The following is a 23,466-nucleotide window of genomic DNA, read 5'->3' on the forward strand; positions in this document are numbered from 1 at the left end:
GTGCTTGTGTCAAAGTCCAGGTGCTTGTGCCACCGTCCATATATACAGTATATATAAAATGAAGGATCATCCAGGCATCACACTATAAACTCTACTTGTAACTCACCTTAGGCACAAATTCTATTCAGAAGGTTTCTATAGCTGATAATGATAATATTAATAATAATAATAAGAAGAAGAAGAATATGGTTATTAATAATAGTAATATAAAAATATATAAAAAGAAACAAACAAACTTTGAAACTTTTTCATTGTAACTTTAAACTATATTATAACTATATTACTTATAACTGTAACTATATTACTATATTATATTAATATATAATAATATATTAATACATTAATAACAATATATTATTATTATTATTATTATTATTATTATTATATATACTGCCTTTATTTGTAAAAACCTTGAAATTGTTGGTCCTTAATATTTTCTGCTTTTCAATAAAGTATCAAATATCTGCATAATAATCTTAAAATAGTGTGATTTCATATACACTTACATACAAGCTATATAATCATGTTGGCATACAACTTCAAAAATAATCTCAGTTATGATTCATCTTATTAGTTATTAGGCTGTATGATATAAAACATTAAAATGTTGACCGAATGTTCAAACATGAAGTACCTCCCAGCAAACAAGCCAAACTGCTTCAAATTGCTTTATGCCAAAAAGTACAAAGATTGTTGTGAAAGTTGTCTTAGGATGCTTCATATGATTTAAAGAGGTTGTTTTTACAAAGCGATATAAACAAACCACATTATTGTCATTGGGATAATGTGACGGTAGCTATCAGTGTTCCTCAGCGTTTTTATATGAAAGATGTTAGGGAAACCTTGTCCTATCAGAATTCATCAGGCAAGATGAGCTATAGAAGTCAATCTTAAGCTATTTCATTTCAGATCACACAGTAAAGCCTGCAAGAACTGCTTAGGGTCTTATTTCAAGGAAGTGCATCACATATCTTTTGTAGATCTCTGGACGTGTACAATACACCATCGTGTCCGGTTCTCTTAAACAGCCCTTAAATGATGCAGGTGTGGAAATGCAGGTAATTAAAGGTAATTAATATTAAAAGGTAATTAAAGGCAATTAGTATTACGCTGGGTTTTTTCAAGCGAATCATAAAACTTACTTTCATTCTAGCATTCACTCAGTGGATCAGTGGATCAGTGGATCAGCGGATGTAATGTCAATGGATTTTATCTAGCAACTAGCTTGAATCTAACAATAGGCACTGTCTCTGACTCTGTAAGACAATGGAAGACAATAGAATATAATCTTTGTTGCTATCATTTTGTATTTCTGTTTAGAAGTAAACACTTCACAAAATATCATTGATTTATATCAATATGACTTACATATACTTATATATATATATATATATATATATATATATATACATATATATGTATATATATATATGTATATATATATATGTATATATATATATATATATATATATATATATATATATATATATATATATATATATATATATATATATATATATATATATATATATACATATATATATATACATATATATATATACATATATATGTATATATATACATATATATATTTATGTACATATTATATGTATTATATACATAGGTATATTTTAGTACAAACAAAAAGTAGCAACAACTTAAATAAAAAAAAAAGCTTATAAAAATTCCCTCTTATTAATTACAGTAAAGTGGCATGCGACTCGCATGCCACGTTACTGTAATTAATATTAATAAGTAGGCTTTTACATTCTTTTTTCCAAAATGCTTTTGAATGAATAAAATTCAATGTTATGCAGCCAGTTAAATGAATACAGGAAATTTAATAAACATACAGACACTGTCTAAAATAACTGCAAAGGCTAGACGCTGAATTAGCACAGATTAGCTATGGAATTGTTCGTTAGGATTTAAATTGATTGTTTTTTACTGGACATTTAAAATTCATTATACAGACTCTAGAGAACAGGATTTACAACCACATATAATATATAAGTATATTTATTGAGGATTTACTTAAATGTTTATTATTAATTGGGAAGAACCTATTACTATTGTCTTTATTATTCTGCAATTCCATATTAGAAAAAAGTCTGATTATATCTTTTTAAATCTTAAAACCCATAAACATTCTATAAATATAAAATCAAAACATGGAAGGCTATCTGATGGGAAAAGTAGACTGGCAAAGTTAGATAAGTAGGTATATTTTAGTACAAACAAAATCCTTTAAAAATTACTTTAGTAATAAACTGTAAGTTTTAGTAGCAACAACTTAAATAAAAAACAGCTTATAAAAATTCCCTCTTATTAATTACAGTAACGTGGCATGCCACTAGATCTATATCTGATATTTCTATCTAGTGGCATGCCATGTTACTGTAATTAATATTAAGTAAGTAGGCTTTTACATTCTTTTTTCCAAAATGCTTTTTTTTCCTCTTTAAAAAAACGGTTCAGAAAATAAAATTCAGTCTTATACTTTTATTATTAATTTATTTTAGCATATTATTATATTATTTTAATACAGAAAATGACAATAACTGGAAGTAAACTAAATTAAAGTTGTTTTAATATGTGATCACACAAAATTGTTAAATGTAAACAAAAGTAAAGGAAAGCATAAAAAAAAAAAAAAAAAAAAAAAATTGTTTTAAAAGGAATTGTTAAAAGATAAAAATTAACCATCATCTATCCCACCACATCTGAATGGATTGGTGTAGGGGAGGTATAACAGATCTATGTCTGTTAGATTGCATATTCTACTGAACTTAAAATTAGTAGACTATATGTGAGATGTGTGTATATAACTCCTGTTTAGGTATAAACCCACTGTTTAACATTAAATTTTTTTTTCTCTCAGTGTTTTTAACCTATTATGATGTGACATGGAATTACTGCTTTAATTTAAACTGTTTAGTTAAAATCATTAGCTGGTTAATTATTGTGTGTTTTTTTCAGCTTGCATAGTACATTTCTGATTGTAAGCACAGATAATAGTCCTGTTTAATAATAATAATAATAATAATAATAATAATAATAATAATAATAATAATAATAATAATAATAATAAAACACAATGTTTACTTCAGTGGAGAGAGAAGATTCTTTATATCTTTATGCTTGAGCATGAAAACATCATTAGTAGACACAAAGCTTGAGAACAATTTGTTCAAAAACCAACAACAGGATAGGCTGTTTTTTTCAAGTGTTTTTCAAATATTTTGTCAAGTATTCAAGACTAATCTCACATGGTGCGTACATATGAACATAGGTCACCTCCCCCCCCAAAATTAGACCACGTCACATATGCCATATCTTGTAAATGGACTTTCCAAACACGTAACAGGTAATTTTTTTGCGCAATTTTTGTCTTCCGGAATGGTCTTTCCCATGTTCTTTTCCATTACAGAGGTATCTTTGGTTGTTATTGATTCAAATACACAGAATAAGCTTGGAAAGTATCCGGTTACCAAAGAAACCTATTAAAGATTATTGAAGCTATTATTGAAAGACTTTTTAACACATTTTGCAATTCAGCAGCATCCAACAGCATTTGCATTATAACATACACATAAAAAATTGGGTTAATAAAGTGGATCTAAAAATGAATACAGATATGGTGTGATGTTTAAGGACGCTTTTGGCTTCACCAAAAATCTCACCCCTTAATGTGCTCATTTTGCACATTAACTCAAAACTCATTTTGCAGACATAAACTTGTTTTATGTGAATGTAGCTGTTGCTTATTTTGTACAAACATACACAAAATATTAAAACACACGCACGCAGACACACACACACATACACACACACACACACACACACACACACACACACACACACACACACACACACACACACACTGTATAAAGGGGGTGACCCGATCAAAAATCATTGTAAATCACCAGTACATTTTTCAGCTACAGGTTTATCTGCAGACAAAGGTAAGTCCTCAGCTAATGATTCTATTTGTTATAACATCCTTACTATTTAATAATTAATTTCCATTTTAATATAAAGTAATTAATGAATTTATTAGGTAATATATTAATTACTATTTCCTCACAGCAGTCATAGGCCAGTCCTGAAACCTTAATCTGATATTATCATAAAAGGTTTCTGTACTGGGTACTAGCAAATGACTTGTAAACTTCTCAATCAACAGTGTAGTATTACAGCAAAAGAATGAAAATGATCCTGAAGGCATGGTTAAGGTAGCTTGACTAAAGTAAACATTTTTATGAAAACATTTATATACCGCTTTTACATTTAAGAATTGTTGTAGACCTACTATTATATAATGTTAGAAAATGGAGAGGTAGAGAATTCATTCATAAAACATTTAATTACAGTCACAAATGAGGCCACAATGGAGAATTGTGCTTTTCTTTTACTCTTGTGAACTCTCTTGTGAAGTCTATGATTTTTCTTCCTGTTGAAGGGAGCCATCTGTTCCTACATCAGCGAAACTGTAACAAGACGAAGTGAGTGGGAAAGACAGACAAAGGCAGTGAGAGGTAACGCTGGTACACTTCTTGCGCTTCTAACAGAAAATATTAGTGAAGAGTATAATAATCTTTCCATCACTATGCATAGCAGATTTATAGTGATGTTTCTTTAGTGCTGGAAGATCACTTGACATGACAAGGTAAGTTACAAATACTGAAAATGGATGAAAGAGCACCTGGCAGTTTATATCATGCATGCATGTAACAGTTTCTTTATTAATGTTTAAAAGACAAAAACCAGAGAGTAGTTTCAATGGAGGTTGTAATTTATAGATGGATAATATATTCTATATTCTATATTCTATACAGATTGCTATATTTTTACAGTTATGACAGTACGATGTAGTACGGGTACAATGCACAGACAATGTGTTTTAGCATCGAGTACAGTGTAACATGTAGGTGTGTGTCGTGGTCAAAGAAAGAGCTGTGGTATATCATATAGCTCAGCAGTCTTCCCATAGAAGTATATTTAGGTTATGTTTCCATGTGATATTCAAGTGTAAAAATGAACTCCTGCTTAAGTTGCATTCATATGACTAAAACACAAAATGAGCATATAAAAATAACTAGCTTTATTTATGGAGATTTTTTTTTACAGTTATACAAATGTAAAAAGTAAGGTAATGTCTGTTTTTAAAAAAAAAAGAGAAAAAAAGGAAAAAAAAAACAAAACTCTAGCTGTACCATGACCCACTGCTTCGAGCGAAATTTGTCAAGTTCATTAACCGCACATTTATCAAGAATGGTAAGCCCCATCACACTAGTGAACTACAAATACAGAGTCTGCAGAGTTATATTCCAAATGACTCACTGTATCAAATTCAGTCAGTATTTGCTTTTCTAGTATGCAGGTCAAGGGGAATAAAAAAATAAATGGAAAATAAATACTGTAAACTAGTGGGATGTAAAAAGCTGCATAAATGTGGGATGTTGTCATCAATAGACAAGTAGAACGATATCTGTAATATTAGATTACTGTTCACAGATATAATGAGAGTAATAGGGAAATTACCCATAATGCTACTGATGCTTATTTTCCACTTTGGTTGCTTTGTAGTCACGGAACACAAACATAAGATGTGAGTAAAGAATAGTCTTACATACACTATTAATACACTGCATTATTCATAACAGTACACTTGTACACTAATCACTAATAAGAACATTGTTAAAATTGTTTAATCAGCCAAATCACCAGAAGCATGTTTGCAGTCGATATGGGCAAATGCAAAAAACTTGCAGTCAACTATAAAAAAAGTGTTTTAATGTAATCTTGCTTAAATTGTAGACTATGACTACATAGATTTTAGCATTTAGAGAATGACGCTTTATATGCTTTCATATAATGTATGCCCCAGTTTTCATGTTTAGCTGTAACTCTCTTTGTTCTTCCTACAATGATCTAGTACTTATTTGTGGTCATTTTATGGAAAGTTTTTGGAGGCTTATGCATTGCCTCATAGTTGTGCACAGTACAAAATGTCCTTTGTACTGAATATACAAAATAAATATAAAATAGAGCTTTGATGGTGGCCCAAACGACCCAGAAAGATGTCTGCTTCCAGTTGTTATCTTAATAGAATATTTGAAACACTAGTCTTTAGTTTCAGAATGGGTAACATAATGAATGGACTGCGGAAGAGATGTATTCAGACTGAGAAAGAACTGAAAGAACAGAAAACTTAAATCTATGTGTTTTTAATGAAGTGTGAATCTAGAGTACAATTCATATTAGTGTGATTAGACAGGCATGTCAAATTTAACTAATTAGGTGCTTAGTATTTATTTTTAGAATATTATGATAAAAAGCAATTATATCAATGTTGAAATATACCGAATTTCAACCAAACATTGACATCTGCTGGGTTAAAGTCACAATATGTGCTCAGCCTTTACTTTATTAGGAACACATTCATGCAGTTATCTAATCAGCCTATCATGTGGTAGCAGAAATCATGTTGATGCTTTGGTTAATGTTTATACTAAACATAAGAATGGGGTAAAAAAAAGTGATCTCTGTGACTTTAAACATAGCATGGTTGTTGGTGCTAGATTGGCTGGTTTGAGTATTGAGTAACTACTCATAACCTGGGATTGTCACAAACAATCGTCTCTAAAGGTGACACAGAATGTATCCAAAAAACAACACTGAATGAGTGACAGTTTCATGGGTGGTAATGCCTTGTTTATGAAAGAAGAATTGACAACATTAGTTCGAGCTGCAGGAATAATATAAGTAACTCTATAAGTATATAAGTATAAATAATCTCATCCAAACATGACTTTCTCCAGTATTCAACTGTCCAGTTTGAGTGAGTCTGTTCCCAGGATAACCTCAGATTCTTGTGCTTGGCTGATAGAAGTCAAACCTGATGTGGTCTTCTGCTGTTGTAGTCCATGAACCTCAATGTGTGTTGTTTGTTTTGAGAAGCTTTTCTGTTCACAGCTGTTGTAAAGAGTGCTTAGATCAGTTGCTATAGAATTCTTGTCAGCTCAAATGTATCTGGACATTCTCCTCTGATCTCTCCCATCAACATGGTGTTTCAGCCTTTGGTCCTCTGCTCAAAGATGTTATCTGTGTAAACAGTAGTTTTTGAATTACCAAAAACAACCAATTTGGCACCCCCATCCATGTCATGTTTAAAGTCACAGCGATCACATTGTTTCCTCATTCTGATGTAGTGTGAACATTAACTGAAGCTCTTGACATGCATTGCCATGAATGTATGCCCTGCTGCTGCTGTTACTGTACATTATTGGCTGATTAGATACAGTAATTGCAAAAAATATACAGGTGTATATATTTTATTTTACAGTAGTTACTTATTAAAGTTCAGAAGGTTTTCAGCAAATCCCAGTACACAACCAAACTGCTATTGTTTGGTTCTTCAACAAATCAGCTGCTCAGTTCAATCCAGTCTCAGTTCTAAGTCGATTTGGTAAAAGCATCGGCCCAAACAAGCAAATATAAATGACTGGAGTCCTGAGCACAAACTGTTAATTTCATTCATGATCTTGCTGCCATAACATAATCCTATCACTCATAAAGTTTCACTTTCCTATATCTGTTTCGAACATGTCACCTGTTTCGAGGATCACGCTTTGTGAGCAATCCTGATATGCTAAACATTCATGTTGCTATTAGCAAGCAGTGGTTTCTGCCTTGCCACACAACTATGCAATGGAATGTGTCACATTGTCTTTATAGTTGTGGAGTAAAGATAAACTGTCTAGCCAAGGTGACCAAATACGGTTTTACACATACTATTGTCTTACTATTGTGAATGTTGGCAAATGATGGACATTACATTCTATACATTAGTATTTTACTATGTTGGTTCTAAACTGAATAGTTTAATGTATATTTTGTAACCCAGTGAGTCAGTGTTACTTCAAAGCACCTTTGTGCATCGCTCTGGATAAGGGCGTCTGCCAAATGCCGTAAATTTAAATGTAAAGGCAAATGTAATGATGCGTAGGTATAGCATATACATACAAAGATGAATAATACAATTTTTTTCTTGAACTTAATTTACATTTTTTTCTCTACATTTTATATAACAGCACACAATTTCTGTAATATGATGGGTTAAAAGCTGTTCACAGCTCTGACAGTAGTGACAACTGTAATTCAAATCATAGGTTTATATAATAGACTGTTTCTGCGACTATTTCTTTAGTAACGTCTCACTTACAGGGACTTAAAGCGCAGACACCAATATAAAATATAAGACTTACAGTAAACAAACATAAAAGGTTTGTTTGTTATTTAACAAATTAAAGCATATGGTATGATATGGAGAAGATATGGTATGATATATGGTATGGTATGGCATGATATGGAGAAGATTTTGTAAGGAGACTGTATTTAACATTTATGTAAGGAAATGACATAAATACTCCTACAGTATCTGCGTCCACTTTATTCATGTAGTTGTCTAATCTAATAACCTAAACCCTTTGACTTTTACTGCGGCATGGTAGATGACACCAGATGGGCTGGCCTGAGTATTTCAGAAACTGCTGATCTCCTGGGATTTTAACACACGATTGTCTGTAAAGTTTATTCTTAATTGTCCCTAAGCATATATTGGAGGAGTCTCCACTTTCAGTAACAGTCAATCATTTTTCTGTGACAGCTTTTTTTGCGCTTTCCGGTTTCTTGGTAACATAACAAGCTGTGTTGTTTTTTGATTTTTTTTCTTATTAGAGAAAAAAAAAGACAGGCTGGTGGGGAAGGACTGTTTGTAATGTAAGTGATAACAGGAACTAACTTGTCTCGCAGATGCTTCACAGCATGAAAAAGAACTGTAAAAGGTTTAAAAGCATGATTTGTAGTCAAGGCAAATTGCTGTCACATAAGTGGAGAAGCACTTGTTGTGTACATATGATGTGCTGGAGCTCTCACAACATGCCCAAAAGTATTTTATTTCTTACATTAATAAGCAGTATTTTTGCAAGAAATAAGACAAAAAACAAACTAAAAAAAGTATCTGCTTAGTATACCAGCAGAATATCAGAATCAAGCAATTTTATTTGAGATACGTTTTTTATGTATTGTCTATTTATTTATTTTTTAAAGTATTCTATCATTTTTTTATATGAAAAAAATATTTTTTGTGCACCCATTCACCCCAAAACCCTAGCAAAACAAATTACTTCCTCTGATTATTCTCAGTTTTCACTTTTTAGAAAAACCCCCAAGGTGACATTTGTGTGGTTACATGTAAATGTCACCTGTCACCTGTTAGAGGAAAGCAGACACAAGCTCAGTTCAGGCCTAAACATGAAAACTAAACCACAAAGGCAACAGCATTCAAAAATCCAAAGGTGAAAGTACTTTTTTATTCTTTAATTTGTTTAAAAACAAAGATTTGTTCAAAAGTACAGGTATTTGAGTGCTACAGATTTTACACAGTGGAAATTTAACCTTTTGAAAAACTAAGAAATATAAATAAACTGCAGTTTTAAAGTTATATTTATTATACTCTTCTCGTGTTTGTGAATAAGGAGCGTTTTTGCAGTTTAAAATAGATTTCCTGGTTTAGAGTAAGATTTTTACCTACTTCCACTTTTTTTTACTGATATACATTACAATGCAATGCAATACATTACAATGAATTTAAATAATTTGCTACAATAAACACGCAGTAGGTGAAATCGAACAAAGTTGCTTTAGGTTCTCTTTCCATAACATGGGGGCCCTACACAGGCGGATGTGTGTGTTTGTGTGTTCCATCTGCAAAAGCTTTCCTGGTTGCTTCCCTCATCTTCAGTTTAATGCACACCTGTGCAACACCACAATAGCACAGAACACACGGAGATGACGTTTTTATGTTTTGTTTTTGTTAGTTTCTTTTGCCTATTTGGCACATGATACATCTGGCAACTAAGGAAACATCAGCAGTCCACTGTATACTAATACAGCTTTGTTTGATGTTTAACCTGTTCAACCGTAGGCCTATTTTTGAGCCTCTTGCTTAAAAACGACATGCTCAAATTATATCTCAAAAAGTACAAGGTGTATTTGAATAATTCTGATACTTAGAATAAGTGTAATTATTACCAGATCAGAAAAAGAGATGAAAGATGGAACACAGCAAAATTAAAAAAAAATACTTGGTTGTTAATAAAAAGTGTTTTTTTTTCTTTGGTTACAGAGCGCTCATTCTTATACAGTTGGAATCTGCAGAATCTGGTTGTGTTTGTATCGTTTAGTGGCCAAATGTTTGTGTCAGTTTTGTTGAGTGTGCAAGGTTTGCATATTTTTTCTGTCTGTTCATTTAGCCGCATGGTGTTGGAATTGTGTCTTGTTTAGGCGGAAATGATCTTCGTAGTCTTATATGTAGCTTCTTCCAGTACTTCTGCTATGCTGCATGTAGATATACATTCAGGCTTTATATGCTTAATTAAGAAAGGATTTATAATTTCTGTCCTGGTGCTAGGGTGGAAGGGATGCATTTATGTGAAGCTTTTTGGCATTAGTACTTTATAAAAAACCCAGCGTCATTTATTAACAGACTTCATGTTGATCTTGAGTTTTTTTTTAATGGTTCATCCTTTCTACCAGGAACACATATATGTATTTTATATGTACACATTATACACACCAGAGGTTTTCATGTTTTATTTTCTATTCATATTATATCAAGGAATTTTCAGTGTTTTTTCACATTATTTTGTAGTTTTTCATTTAGCACCACATGCTCAATAATATTAACTATTAAAGATTAGCTAAATGACAAAATATGTAATTATTCATTATTATTCTCCATTATTTACTCCAACGTATTATACTGTTATAGTAAGAAGTAATTTATGGTAACATATTTTGATAAGAGATTTTGTCAGTATGACAATATGAAAACCAATGCAATCATTTATATTGGTTTCCATATTCCAATTATTTTTTTTTTTCAGTTAAATTTCAGGTCAGCAGTTTACTGGTTTATTATTTACTAAATAATTCAAGCTAGTTTCTAAATAACATATATATATATTTAATTATTATTATTATTATTGTTATTATTCTTTAAAATGAATACATTTATGCAGTTATACAGCCCAGATTTGAAGAATACCACTAACAAAATAGATAGAAACAATAACTAACAGTGTATATAAACTCCAGCTATGCTTCATAATGGAGCTGGAACAAGTGGAGGACAAGAGTGTGGCAGTAATTCGAAGAACCAGAAGAAACTCCATCAGCTGGTAAAAGAGCCTCCTGAGTTATCCAGAGCTCAGATAAAGTCCACAGCTGGTGACATATCTTCAAGAGCCAATCAGTGCATCATCACAAAGGTAACACAAGCAAAGTTAGTACTCAGATATTAGAGGAATAACGGACACTTAGTGTGAAGAACAAAAAGTAAGCTAGAGGGGAAAAAAAGCAGTGTTCATATGAAAAAATAAAGTTTTTAAAACGGTGGTCTGAATCAGAATCTAAATATTAAGTTTCTGATATTTGAAACAGAAGTTTATTTATTTATAGCTCAGTAATCTTTCAAGTACATTTATTAAACATTTAGAGATGAGTGAAAACAACAGAAATATACCACAACGCTGTTGAATGCTCGACTCAAAATTTTCTACAACAGTGTAAGGTCTAGCTTTCTGCACTCTTATACAAGGTGATTATACAAGATGATGCTGCATGTAAATTGATTAGAAAAGGTGTACTTTATGATATAGTATCATTTTCTGTGAGATGTTTATTTAGCATTTTTTGAAGGATTAGCATTTTTTAGCAGTTCAGAACAATCAACAATAAAGCTTTTACTTTTTTTCCCACCATAATCACAAGTCATAATTCATAATTCATAATGACAGAGAAGGAACTTGACAAGCTACAATCATTTGTCTTATTAACTTAAGAGAAAGGTGGGAGTGAGGTGAGGGAACAGCGGTTTATAGCTGCTATGATGTAAGTGATAACAGGAACTTGTTTCATGGATGTTCTACAACATTAACTTTAACTATAGATAAATATTATTATTAATACATAAAATTGTCATCTCTGGCAAATTTCTGTATATTTGTCTAAAAATGTAGGTATAACTGGATAGTGCTGTTTGTAGAAAATAATCAGCTTCAGGCATCACCAGCTATTGTGCTTTTTCAGCAGTGCATTCTATAATATTTTACCTGCAAATCTACATGACACTTGTTTGCTGTGTCCAGGACACCAATGACAAAAACAACAAGCAACATCAGCAGTCCATCCTGCAGAGACCATCAGTTCTCCGCAAAGGCAACCAGACTCTGCCACATGGTATGCCCATCTTAACAACACACTTTTATATTCCATCTCCATATACTGTATGACTGTTTCAGTGAAAAACAGAAAGTCTTTCAATTCCACAGTCTCATCCAGCCAGACTAGTATGGGTGACTGTTCCAATGAACTCATGTTTAAGGAAGAAATGGACAATAGACTGCCAGTCAACTTGACATCTTATGACACAGGCTATCCCAGCAGAGTCAATGCTTCTGGACCGGGTCCTGCTCAGAGCACTACAGAGCACCATACAGAGTAAGAAACTATGCTAACTTGAAGTCTTGACTACTTTTATCTTTTTTCATATGGATTTTTTTCTAATCTTTAGCTGATTTTTCTTTTTAAAAAGGTTTTCTACTTTGTAAAATGAATTCTTGTTTTACTTTCAGCCTAGATGTTGGTAAGGTTGTTAGTGATCAACGTAGTAACTCGGAGGTAATTTGGAGATCTAACTTTAGAGCTGGTTTTGATTTTCTGCCTAAAAGTCTTTGGCAGTTATTTCTAGGACAAGTATCTAAACATATCTATTTTGATTGGAGTATCCCATGGGTGTCAAATCTTATCAGGAAAGTGATGGGAGTGTGCAGGTTTTCACTCTAATCAAATCTAATCACTCTAATCTTGCTTGATTAAAATGAAAACACCTACACCGGCCATTGGCAGACTGGAAACTCCTGGAGTAGCCTTTTCCAGAATCTCAATGGGAATGAAGATTACGTAAAGCACATGCTCTGGTCTTCACACACACAAGAGGCCAACCCAGTTAAACAGCTAAATAAGGTTTTTGACTGATGAGTTAGACAGTGTAGTCAACCACCATCACTTCAACAAGAACTGAAGGAATATCCTTTGGAAAGTCTGTTTTCACCTCTCAAGTTCTAAATACTTGTAGAATCAGAGCAAATGTCAACTGAAGCTGTTAAACAATTAGACTCTAAACAATATTTGATATTTTTCTTTCTCTTCTAAAGTTTCTTTCTTTTTTTTTTTTAAAGTCTTCCGACAGGCTCTGAAAACTTTTTATTTAACAAAGGTGTGTGCACCTGGCCAGGCTGCAAGGAAGCATTTAAGGAATATAATAACTTCCTGAAGTAAGTTATAACCTTTATCATGTATTGTGTGACATACCTGATGCTTCCACATTCTTAAAATGTACGCTTTTTATTTATTTTCAGCTTTATCTATTTTACTGTAACAAATAAATGGCTTAGCATCTCTCTAGCATGCTGGCTTCTTAAATTAAAGCAAAATCCTTGTTATTTATTGTGTAATATAAAGACATCTCTATTCGGAGCATGGTCCTGGAGACAAAACCTTTGAACAATGGAGAATGCAGAAAAATATGGTTGAACACATGGAAAGACAGGTACGCACACAACACATGAATTAAGAATATTGATTGAATATTGAATTTCTATTACCGATAACGCCGATATGCTGTGTACTTATTGCAGTTGGTTCTGGAAAAGCAGAGGCTACACTCTATGTACCTGCATCTTTTTGATGTAAGCACATTTGATGAAGTATCAATGATATAATACAGTACTCATGGTAAAATATTCTTTAAATGGATAAGGAGTAATTGCCCAACATGATCTTTGACTCCAGGCTAGCCCAAGATTGAAGCAGTCCAGTACTCCTTCAGGAAGCCTGCAGTCCTGTCAGAGTTTGAGCATTCTACATGCACAAAACACAGCCTCATCTGACATGCTACCTCCAGGATACTGGCAAATCCCTGCAACACCATTCATACCAGGTTAAAGCATACACACAGTACAAAAACAATAAAAATTGTGCTTCTGATGTGACATGGTGGTTCATTTTTAATAAGAAATGGCCAGGAATTAATACAATGAAGTCACAATGTCACTTTTTTAACTTAAGCCCAAGTTCATACAGATTAAAGGCATCTATTTTGCAATGTCATTTACACCAGTATGTCTCTGTCATCATTATCAATATTATCTCATTGCTTAAGTTCCAGTGGCCACAGCAGTCTTATTAATTTGAATTATCCGTGTCTAACTCATTTAAAAAGTATTTTGTGACCATGAAATAGTTTTTGAGATCCTAAGTTGTGGCCTTAATATCTTACAATATATAATAGGGCAGTGCTGTGGTTAAGATTCATACACCACTGTGTCATCTCAGCCACCCTGTACTATTTCAAATGAGCAGCTTTGACTAATATTAGTCAAAGGGCTTAGAGTTCAATAAAAGCAGGAGTGAAGTTGGGGCATAAAGGATCACTTGTGTCAATATCAGTACAAGTGATTTTCAGTAGGGGCAATATGACATGACAAAAAATATGCTGTATGTAAAGCATGCACAGATGATGCAATTTGATATTTTATCTGCCTTGTGCCCAGAGTTTCTGGAATTAGCTCCAGACCCAATGCAACTGGTGGATAATCAAGTATCAACTAAATAAATACTTTTAAATATTTAAAATAAAATAAATACTTTGAAATAAGTAAGAATTCTGTCTTATTTGTACTATTAAATATGTTAGCATGCGTCATGATTGTCTTGGAATTTATTTTTACTAATTGTGTGTTGAATATTTTGCAATTATTCTACAGGAATTGTCCCCAGTATTGAGTGCTACAAATACACAAACATGAGGCCACCATTTACTTATGCCTCCATGATAAGATGGGTGGGTGAACACTTTTAATGTTTTTTCTACTGACAAAGACATTCTCTTAATCTCTAGATTAATCAATCACATTTACTTTGTATCTTGCTATGTAGGCAATTCTTGAATCTACTGAGAAACAGCTTACGCTGAATGAAATCTATCACTGGTTTACACGCAAGTTCTTCTACTTCCGTCATAACACAGCCACATGGAAGGTAAAAGACACCTTGTACTTTTTTTTTTCTGTGCCTCAGTGACCACAAGCAAACCACAGCTATCTAACCAAATGCATTTAACCATGAGAACTGCTGACAGAAACACATTGATGTGAATGTTTAAGAAACATCTTTTGTATCAATAATAGTTGTTTGGTTCAGTGTACTAAAGTAGTATTCTGAATATGCAGACACATGTTAAAGGTTGATATATCTATTAGCATATATCTCACTGTTTTGGTTTGTAATCTTTTTACCCCCACACATGTAGAATGCAGTCCGGCACAACCTAAGCCTCCATAAGTGCTTTGTACGTGTTGATGGAGGGAAAGGCTCTGTTTGGACAGTGGATGAAGCAGAATTTCTGAGGAGGAGAGGGCAAAAATTACAAAGGTGATTGTCTTGGATTTTATTTAATTGTGTGTTGAATATGTTGCAATTATTCTGCAGGAATTGTCCCCTTACATTATCCAACAGATACATGGTTAAGCCCACTGAACATTCAGGACATAGGAGTTCAATGAAAAATGCAGCTTTGCTTTATATTAGATAATGTAGGAGGCAGCTATAACTGATGCATAGAATTTGCTGATCTTGATATGAAAGGTTTTGTAGAGTTCAATTCAGTACTAATGCAAATATTTAGAGTCTATTAATTTATTAATGACCGAATTTCCTTTTGTTTTCTCCAGGGACCAAGACATGAACTGGGTGGCACACTATTCCATGTTTTATTCTTGAAATTACATTCTTTATTTTTAAGTCACATCTTGAGACATTCTGTGCAATGCCACCAATACCTCAAAGTGTCTCTTTCAGTGGATCTATACGTAATTACTGATTTTGATTGGACTTGTTTCTCTTTGACTTGCCAGTATGACTAAATCATCTGTTAGCTTCTATGGAGTTTTTATAGTAGATTTATGATATTTGAATTTTTAATTTAAATGCAAAAAAAATCTGAATTTCTGGGTTCTGTATTCACCTGCCTTTACCTGCAAATTATTCTGAATGTGAGTCTAAAAATGTGAATAATTCCTATTAAATTTTTAAAAGTTCAGTTGCAAATTCTCTTTAGAATAAAATTCAGTTTCATGTTCATGTTATTACTGGCTTTCCGGTAGTATAATACAAATTAAAATAACTAATTATTTCAAATTAATTGAAACAAAAAAAAAACCGTACATTTCAGATTTGCATTGTGTGCCATTTCTAGTGAGATGACTTTAACTCAATAGCTTTTTTAGCTGCAGAAAGACAGATGCTCTACATAGGCAGATGCCTAAAATACTAAAGTACACAAATTCTTGTGCTATTTCGTTGTATTTAAATGGTCTTGACTGTCCTTTGTTACAAAATAAAACATATTACCTTGACAGTAACATGAGTCTTTCTGCGTGTTCTTTTTAAATGTAAAAAATCGCAGACACAAAACAACTAGAAATAATAACTCGTGTTTTTAAAAGGGACGCTGTTATTATGTCCTGAACTGCTTTACAATTGGCTGAAACGAGTTTTGCGCGGCGCCGCTCAGCCAATCAGAGCATTGTTCGTAGGAACGTTTGGCTTCAGCCAAATGGCGAACGGAAGGACAAATTATAAACAAGTACGCGGAACTGGAAAACACGAGGCCTTGTCACACATATAAGTAAGAGAATTTTACACTTTCTTGCAGACCGAAACAGCAGTATTGCAAAGGAAGGGAAGCAGTCACTGTTGATAGTTAGTATAGAACTGAGCTAGGCCTCTAAACTCTAGCTTTCTCGACAGAGGATAAGTGCAAACGGGTTAGCTTGCTATCCAGCTAGTTGACTAACCTAGTTAATCAGTAAGATCAACCATATCAGGGGAAAAGCACATCAGTAAGCCGCCAAGCAATCATTTTAAGCACGGTATAAAGTTTTTGCTGTTAATTATATCATGAATACAACGTCGGACTGCAGTAATAAGCCGTCCGAATGTAATAAGAGAAGCGCGAGCCCGCGGCAGCAGGAGGACTCCCCGCTGTCCAAACAGCCCAAAGTAGATGAGGAGGAAGATGGAGAGAGCGAGTCGCGTGAACGCGCGCAAAAATACGTCGTTCGATTAAAGCACAAAAATGGCGCGTCAGAGAACAGCGGTGCTTCTGAATTCTCTGAAAACATCACGCAAAATGCAAATGGGACAGAAAACGCCAGTGAAAAGGAACGGAAGGACAGAGATGGAGAGACGTTTGAAGGCCGGACGGCGCGCTCGGATTGCGCAACGATAGTCGCAGCTGAAGCACTCGCGAGCCTCACCGGTTGCGGGGACCAAGGTACTGAAACTCCTTGTTCATCCAAACAAGCCCTCGGTGAAAACACGGCTAGTAAAGCGAGCCGTGCAGAGCTGGAGCGCACTGGGCGTGCGACTGACAGCTGCTCGGTTTACGCGCTGAAACGTGTTGGTGAAGAGGCACAGGTGCGCGCGCGCTGCGCAGATGAGGAAGAGGAGGACGATGGTGACTCCCTCCCCGGGTCCTCTTTGACAGCCAGCTCGTCTGATGATGACGACGACGAGGATGATCAGGAGCGCGAGGAGTGCTCCATCGTATCGGTGCAAATGGCACCCGAGCTGCGGCGCTCTGTCGCGCTCTTGGCCCAAGTGCAGATGCGTCTGGACGCACTGGAGAAGAAGGGCGCGCGTCTGCATCGACGCCTGGAGCTCAGGTTGGGCCGTCAGCGGCGTCCTCACCTCGAACAGCGCGCTGCCATCGCGCAGAGTATCCCGGGCTTCTGGCTCACTGCTGTATCCTTTCTCCAGAACGCACCACCAGGCTTACCTTTTGAAGCATACTTTAATGTACATAATAAAGAAGTACATATAATAATCAATGCAGAGGTTCATCGTACAGATAGAAATCCAAAAAATGTAATCATGATGTCACAAGCTTCAAAACAGAATCACCCTAACATTTTTACTAGTTTTTTTTTAACTCAAAAGACAATTTTTACATTTGTTAGTCAAAGTTTGGTGTTTGACAGTGGACACAGCGTATTTTTTATTGTCTTCAGTTCTGAGTGATTTACAGTTTGTTTGAATACGGTATCTGCAGGAATGTTACGTTGGTTAGTGACTATTTTGCATCTTGCCTTGTCCTTTCTGCTTTGTTCTGCTGCTTTCAGTGATGTAAGTCCAGTGTGAGCACTTTGGCCCTGATATACAGTTTGTAACATTGTCCAGTTCTCATGCTGGTTTCCTGAAGAGGTATGTATGGAATGTATGGGTGGAAAAGTCTGGAATTAAAGAACCTTTTAGAACAAAAATTATTTATAAAGGTATGTAGTACACTCCGCACTTAGGCTCTAAATTCGTTGCCTTCAGAAAACGTCCACATTTTCTGCAATGAAACATCATTCCTAACTTTTTTTTTAATTGTATAGTTAAAGGCAGGGTCTCCGATTTTTGAAAGCCAATGTCGACATTTGAAATCACCAAAACAAACACACCCCTAACCCAAATGGGTCCCACCCCTGTATTGATAGCTCCGCCCACATATACATACATAACCCCTGCAAATAATGGAAAGAAATGTGTCTTTATTATAGCTGAAGGGAAGAACAATACGATTGCAGATAAACAAACAAGCAAAAATGACACACAAGCATAATCATGCAAAGGACGGCATATATTAGTTCTGTGAAACAAAGCAAAACCAACGTTACTCACCTATCGAGAAGGAAAAAAGCGCCTCGGTGTCTTAAATAAAGTTGAATTTCCCGAGTCAATAACTCCTGAGCTAAACGCTGTTACTACACAAAACGCGGTTGTAGCTGCCTCTACATTACTACGATAGAAAAGAGGTGTTATTTGTGTAGTAACAGCGTTTAGCTGTGTAGTAACAGAGTTATTTACTCAGGAAACTCGAATCTGTGAATATGCGGCCAACTTCCCGCTCCTTCAGTTCTCTCCAGTGCTGGAAAGCTGATCCTATATTAACACGGGTCCTACTTCTTGCCTTATCGTAAGCCTTTCTTTGCTTTCTTTCTTTGTTTTTATCCTCCATTTCAATGCTAAAACCGCTTTCTGCTAATGTCACACATGTGCACTGAACACTCTCTGCCGCATATTGACAAGACCCGCCCCTTTCTATTCATTGGCTACACGTTTGTTTTGACTTTTGTTTTGATTTTTTGTATTATTCGGCCCGACTCAGTTTTCTAAAGCATTTCTCAAAAATCAGAGACCCCGCCTTTAATAGCCTCCCAGTCTTATCTACAACTGGCTGTAATGGCTGCAGGACAACAACCGAGCAGGAGCTACACTTGATTTTATCTCTATAATCAGTCAATCTTTGACTTCAAATAAGTATCGTGTGTTTGGAATGAAAGCCTGCAGTCTTAGTGGCCCTTCTCTTATAATATTGATTTAATCAGAGATATCTGAATATAGAAAGTCTGGAAAGTGAAATGTTTAAACCTAGGGGATTGCTTTTTTCTACAAGGAAAGGCCCTGTTAAGATGCTTACGAGATTATATTCTAATCTGTGAACTATGTTCAACTTCCTGTATCTCTGAGAGAGCATTATGCTTTGCTTTTATGTTCTCTTGGCTTGCTAATCTTGCGAGTTGCCCAGACATGCTATAACACTACAGCTGGTTGAAATTCTACATTTTTTAACGTGTGTTCAGCAAAATGCAGTAACTGTCTCATAGATGCAGTAGTGGCACATGGCCAATAACATGTTTGTTGTATACCATTTTTGTTGATTTGTACCCATAAAAAAATGCAATTGTTGTTTGCTTAACCAAGATTGTTTCAGCTTCTCAACCATCCACATCTGTCAGCCCAGATTGATGAAAACGATGAAGATGCTCTCAGCTACATGATCAATTTGGAGGTGAAGTATCCAGTCCTGTTTATCTGTGCCTAAATACCTTTTAACAAAAATGATTAGGTCTAACTGATTAATGAAATGCCTCTTTCTGTTTTGCACAGATCGAGACTTTCAAAAACAACAAACTTGGCTACCGGATTTGCTTCCATTTCCGTAGGAATCCGTTCTTTCAGAACAAAGTCATAGTAAAAGAGCTTCATCTTGGATTGGGAGGTAAGATTACTGAAACGTGGGTCATTTTTAATTGATGGTTTTAGTCTTCCATATATTTTACATAGTGATCATCATTGTATTGATTTTTCCTCAGGCTCCCCTGTTTCTTTCTCAAATCCAATTGTTTGGCATCATGGACAGTCCTTGACAAGGAATGGAGAACCAAGGCGAAATTCACGTGGAGTTTATGAGAGTTTCTTCCATTGGTTCGATGACCATAGCAGTCCTGGAATGGATGAAATAGCACAGGTATAGTAAAGCCGGGTGGTCTTCAGAGGTGGACAGTAGTTGGCACTAGTAGTAGTAGTAGGTATCCAGGACAAGAAGATTATAACCAGAAAAGAAAAAAGCTGATTATATAGCAGCACAGACAAAGAGACACTGTGCTTAAGTCTGTGACCCGAACACTGTTGCATGAGGCTGACATACAGTATATGCACAAAGTAATATATGTGCATGAACACAGATTTTGATTTAGGTTTTTGTTGGTTCGTTATGTAAGTCAAGTTTCTATAATAAGAACATACTGTACATCTGTACCTAATTCTGATATAGATCCTGAAAGATGACCTGTACAAAGACCCTCTTAGGTACTACCTGACACCATTGTGGGAGCCACAAGAAAATGGCAGGTAATAAAATCCCCAATTCTAAATTTTGCATGGAATTTTTTTGTACAATCTTTGATGTGTGTTTTTTAATTGCAGTTTTATGTGATTTGTATTACTGTTATTTACCTAGAAGTTGAGGACAGTAAGACAGTTGACTGTTTACCTTTAAAAGCGCCATCTTGATATTTTTTCAGCACATCCAAACCACCCCAAAACAGTAATGGCGATGAGTGTGTGATCATCTCGGATTCAGATGATGATGATGATCAGGAATTGGTGTCACAGGATCGACAACAACAGGAAGATCAGGATGAGGAGGACAATGAATATGAAAGTCGAATCACAGGTAATGAATTAGCAAGATACTACAGGCAAGAATATACAATATAAATATACCATAAAATGTGCCTTTTAGTTTTAGAATATGCTTCAATGTAAAAAAAATGATATAATTTTACACATTTTTCTTTTTAATCACTAATCTGGTTACAAGGCATAAAGTAATCTACAGTCTTAATTCATTATACATTTGTTTCAGGTGCTGATGGCAGTGACCATGACAGAGTGGAATCTTCCACCGAGGAGAGGCAAGAAGAGGAAGTAGATATTGAGGAAATGGATGATATGTGTCAGTCAGCCAGCAGTGAGGTTAGAGAGCTGGGCCAGAAAGACGAAGATGTAGATATTGAAGATAATGAGGATGAGGACGAAGATGAAAACTAGCAACAGTATGCAGAAAAAGATTAGAGTTATATTTTAAGCAAATTATGGACTTATTAGGGCATTGTTATTGCAAGTAGCTATATCATGTCTGATAAGTAAAGTATCATGAGCTTTTAAAGAAACAACCAAAATTGCTGGTTGTAATACAAGCTAATGCAAGATGACGTCATCATTAATATTTTACTACAAAATACGGGATGTAGGAAAAAAACTGGATGATTTAATGAGATGTTCCATGGCAGTGTAAATCATGTGTACAGGCTTTGTGTCGTTCCCAATCTAGACTAACTTTCACATTTTTATTTCAAACAACAGTAGAGGTTTTTAACAGTGGTTACTGTTAAAATGCATACCTGTTTTTTAATTGCATGGTCTATTTTCAGCTAAAAGGACAACTACTGTAACTCAACTCTGTTGTGTTCCTGTTGGTCCACATCATTGTTTCTGTTTTTTCCATGATGTGCTTCTGCAGCAGAGGCAGAAGTTAAAAAAATAAAAACCCTATTATTTTCTTCTATGCATAAGGATTTATATGACCGTTAACACAAAATGAAAACCCTTTAACCAGATTTTTTTTGGTTATGAGTTTAATATTTTTAAGACTTTGTGGTAATCAATCTGAAAGTGTAAGTTCTAAATAAATTTCAACGTAAATACGAAACTGAACCAAAACTGGACCACTCAGGGATGTTTATTACAGTGGACTTGTTTCTTTGATGTGTTTTTATTGGGTACAGTAAGATTTATTACTTTGGTCTGATTTATTAATAGTTATTCAAATTTTAAGGTAAATTCATTAAACTAATTACAGACTTTTTTTTTTTTTGTAACAATTAGCAGATAGGAACACTTCTTTTTCTGTGCATGGTAGGAAACTTAATCATTACTTTGAAATATATGGCAGCTCTGTTTAGAATAATGGCACTAAAATAGATGGCAGCACACTGTTGATCCACATGCATGAACATGCTATAAGCAGTCGCAAGCTGTAAGGAATAATCATATCCATCTTTTGTTGTTGTTGTTGTTTTTTTTTGCCATGGAAAAAGGAACTCATTAGACCAGGTGGTCTGATCTGACTTTATCAATAGACTATTTTTTTGTTATGATACATTCATAAAACATGCATTATACATCTGTATGAGTGTGTATATGCAGGTCATTTGTAATTTTTCTGTATTGTCATCGCCAGCAGTGCTAACTTTCTGCTGTAACCCTTATCTTTTTTTTTCTTTTTTTTTGTTAATTTATTGGTATATGTAATTAATCTACTGCCAACTGAATGATCATGCCTTATCCACACATACAACTTAATTGTTGGCAAAGTCCTAGAATACTAAGTTTGTACATCCAAGATGTTTATTGTAAGTGTAATTTCTAACCCTTAATTAAGGGTTTATAATTTGTTAGTTTTGTAATTTAAAGTGTATTGGCTTAAAGCACATGAAGAGAAAGCTATTTTTGTGTGGTAAAGTTTATAGCTTAAAAGTTTCACATATATGGTATGATTTGTCTTTAAATAAATGTTCCTCTTTTTTTAAATAAAAAAAAAATAAAGGTTTTGTGTGGTCACTATAGTACACAAAAGCAACAATACTATAAGCAACAACCTCTTTGTTGCTTTTATTTCTTGCTCAGCCAACAAAACAAAAGTTTAAAACGTGGTTTATTGTGAGAAAAGACAGTGGTTTCTATTGCGTTCCATTATGTACTCAGATACATTATGAAGCACAAATACTACATTCCCTCAACATCATTTCCTCATAACGCCCCTGTGTTTAGCATCTCCTTTTATTACACAAGCTATAGCTTGATTATGAGCTTCATAATATTTGTATAATGGCGTTAACTCGAACTTTAAAATGTGAAACTGTGCCTTTAAATGGGGTAATAAAG

At 34.3% G+C, this 23,466-nt stretch overlaps 2 protein-coding genes and 1 long non-coding RNA gene across 4 annotated transcripts; 2 read left to right on the forward strand and 1 right to left on the reverse strand.

Annotated features, from left to right (window-relative positions):
- The first annotated feature begins 986 nt into the window (after positions 1-986).
- On the forward strand, positions 987-16,550 carry foxp3a (forkhead box P3a). 2 transcript variants are annotated; one of them, XM_060880698.1, is made up of 13 exons: positions 987-1,058; positions 4,463-4,538; positions 11,164-11,336; positions 12,216-12,306; positions 12,399-12,567; positions 13,308-13,403; positions 13,591-13,678; positions 13,767-13,817; positions 13,921-14,068; positions 14,895-14,971; positions 15,067-15,168; positions 15,440-15,561; positions 15,861-16,550. In XM_060880698.1, the coding sequence occupies exons 1-13, from the start codon at positions 1,053-1,055 to the stop codon at positions 15,907-15,909; spliced, it is 1,248 nt and encodes a 415-aa protein (XP_060736681.1). In that variant the 5' UTR covers positions 987-1,052; the 3' UTR covers positions 15,910-16,550. The 2 variants fall into 2 exon arrangements, with proteins under 2 accessions (XP_060736681.1, XP_060736683.1); XM_060880700.1 differs by lacking the exons at positions 987-1,058; positions 4,463-4,538 and adding an exon at positions 4,540-4,669.
- On the reverse strand, positions 13,740-16,649 carry LOC132853194 (uncharacterized). Its single transcript, XR_009649162.1, has 3 exons — positions 16,540-16,649; positions 15,426-15,532; positions 13,740-14,047 (listed from the first exon to the last, which is right to left on the reverse strand). It is a non-coding gene; the product is annotated as an uncharacterized LOC132853194 (long non-coding RNA).
- Positions 16,650-16,732: 83 nt separating this feature from the next.
- On the forward strand, positions 16,733-23,106 carry tspy (testis specific protein Y-linked). Its single transcript, XM_060880697.1, has 7 exons — positions 16,733-17,934; positions 19,949-20,026; positions 20,125-20,236; positions 20,331-20,485; positions 20,792-20,868; positions 21,042-21,193; positions 21,386-23,106. Exons 1-7 carry the CDS (start codon positions 17,089-17,091, stop codon positions 21,568-21,570), a joined length of 1,605 nt encoding a protein of 534 aa, XP_060736680.1. The 5' UTR covers positions 16,733-17,088; the 3' UTR covers positions 21,571-23,106.
- The last annotated feature ends 360 nt before the right edge of the window (positions 23,107-23,466 follow it).

Source organism: Tachysurus vachellii, chromosome 11 (genome assembly GCF_030014155.1).
Source record: "Tachysurus vachellii isolate PV-2020 chromosome 11, HZAU_Pvac_v1, whole genome shotgun sequence".
Taxonomy (NCBI): Eukaryota; Metazoa; Chordata; class Actinopteri; order Siluriformes; family Bagridae; genus Tachysurus; species Tachysurus vachellii.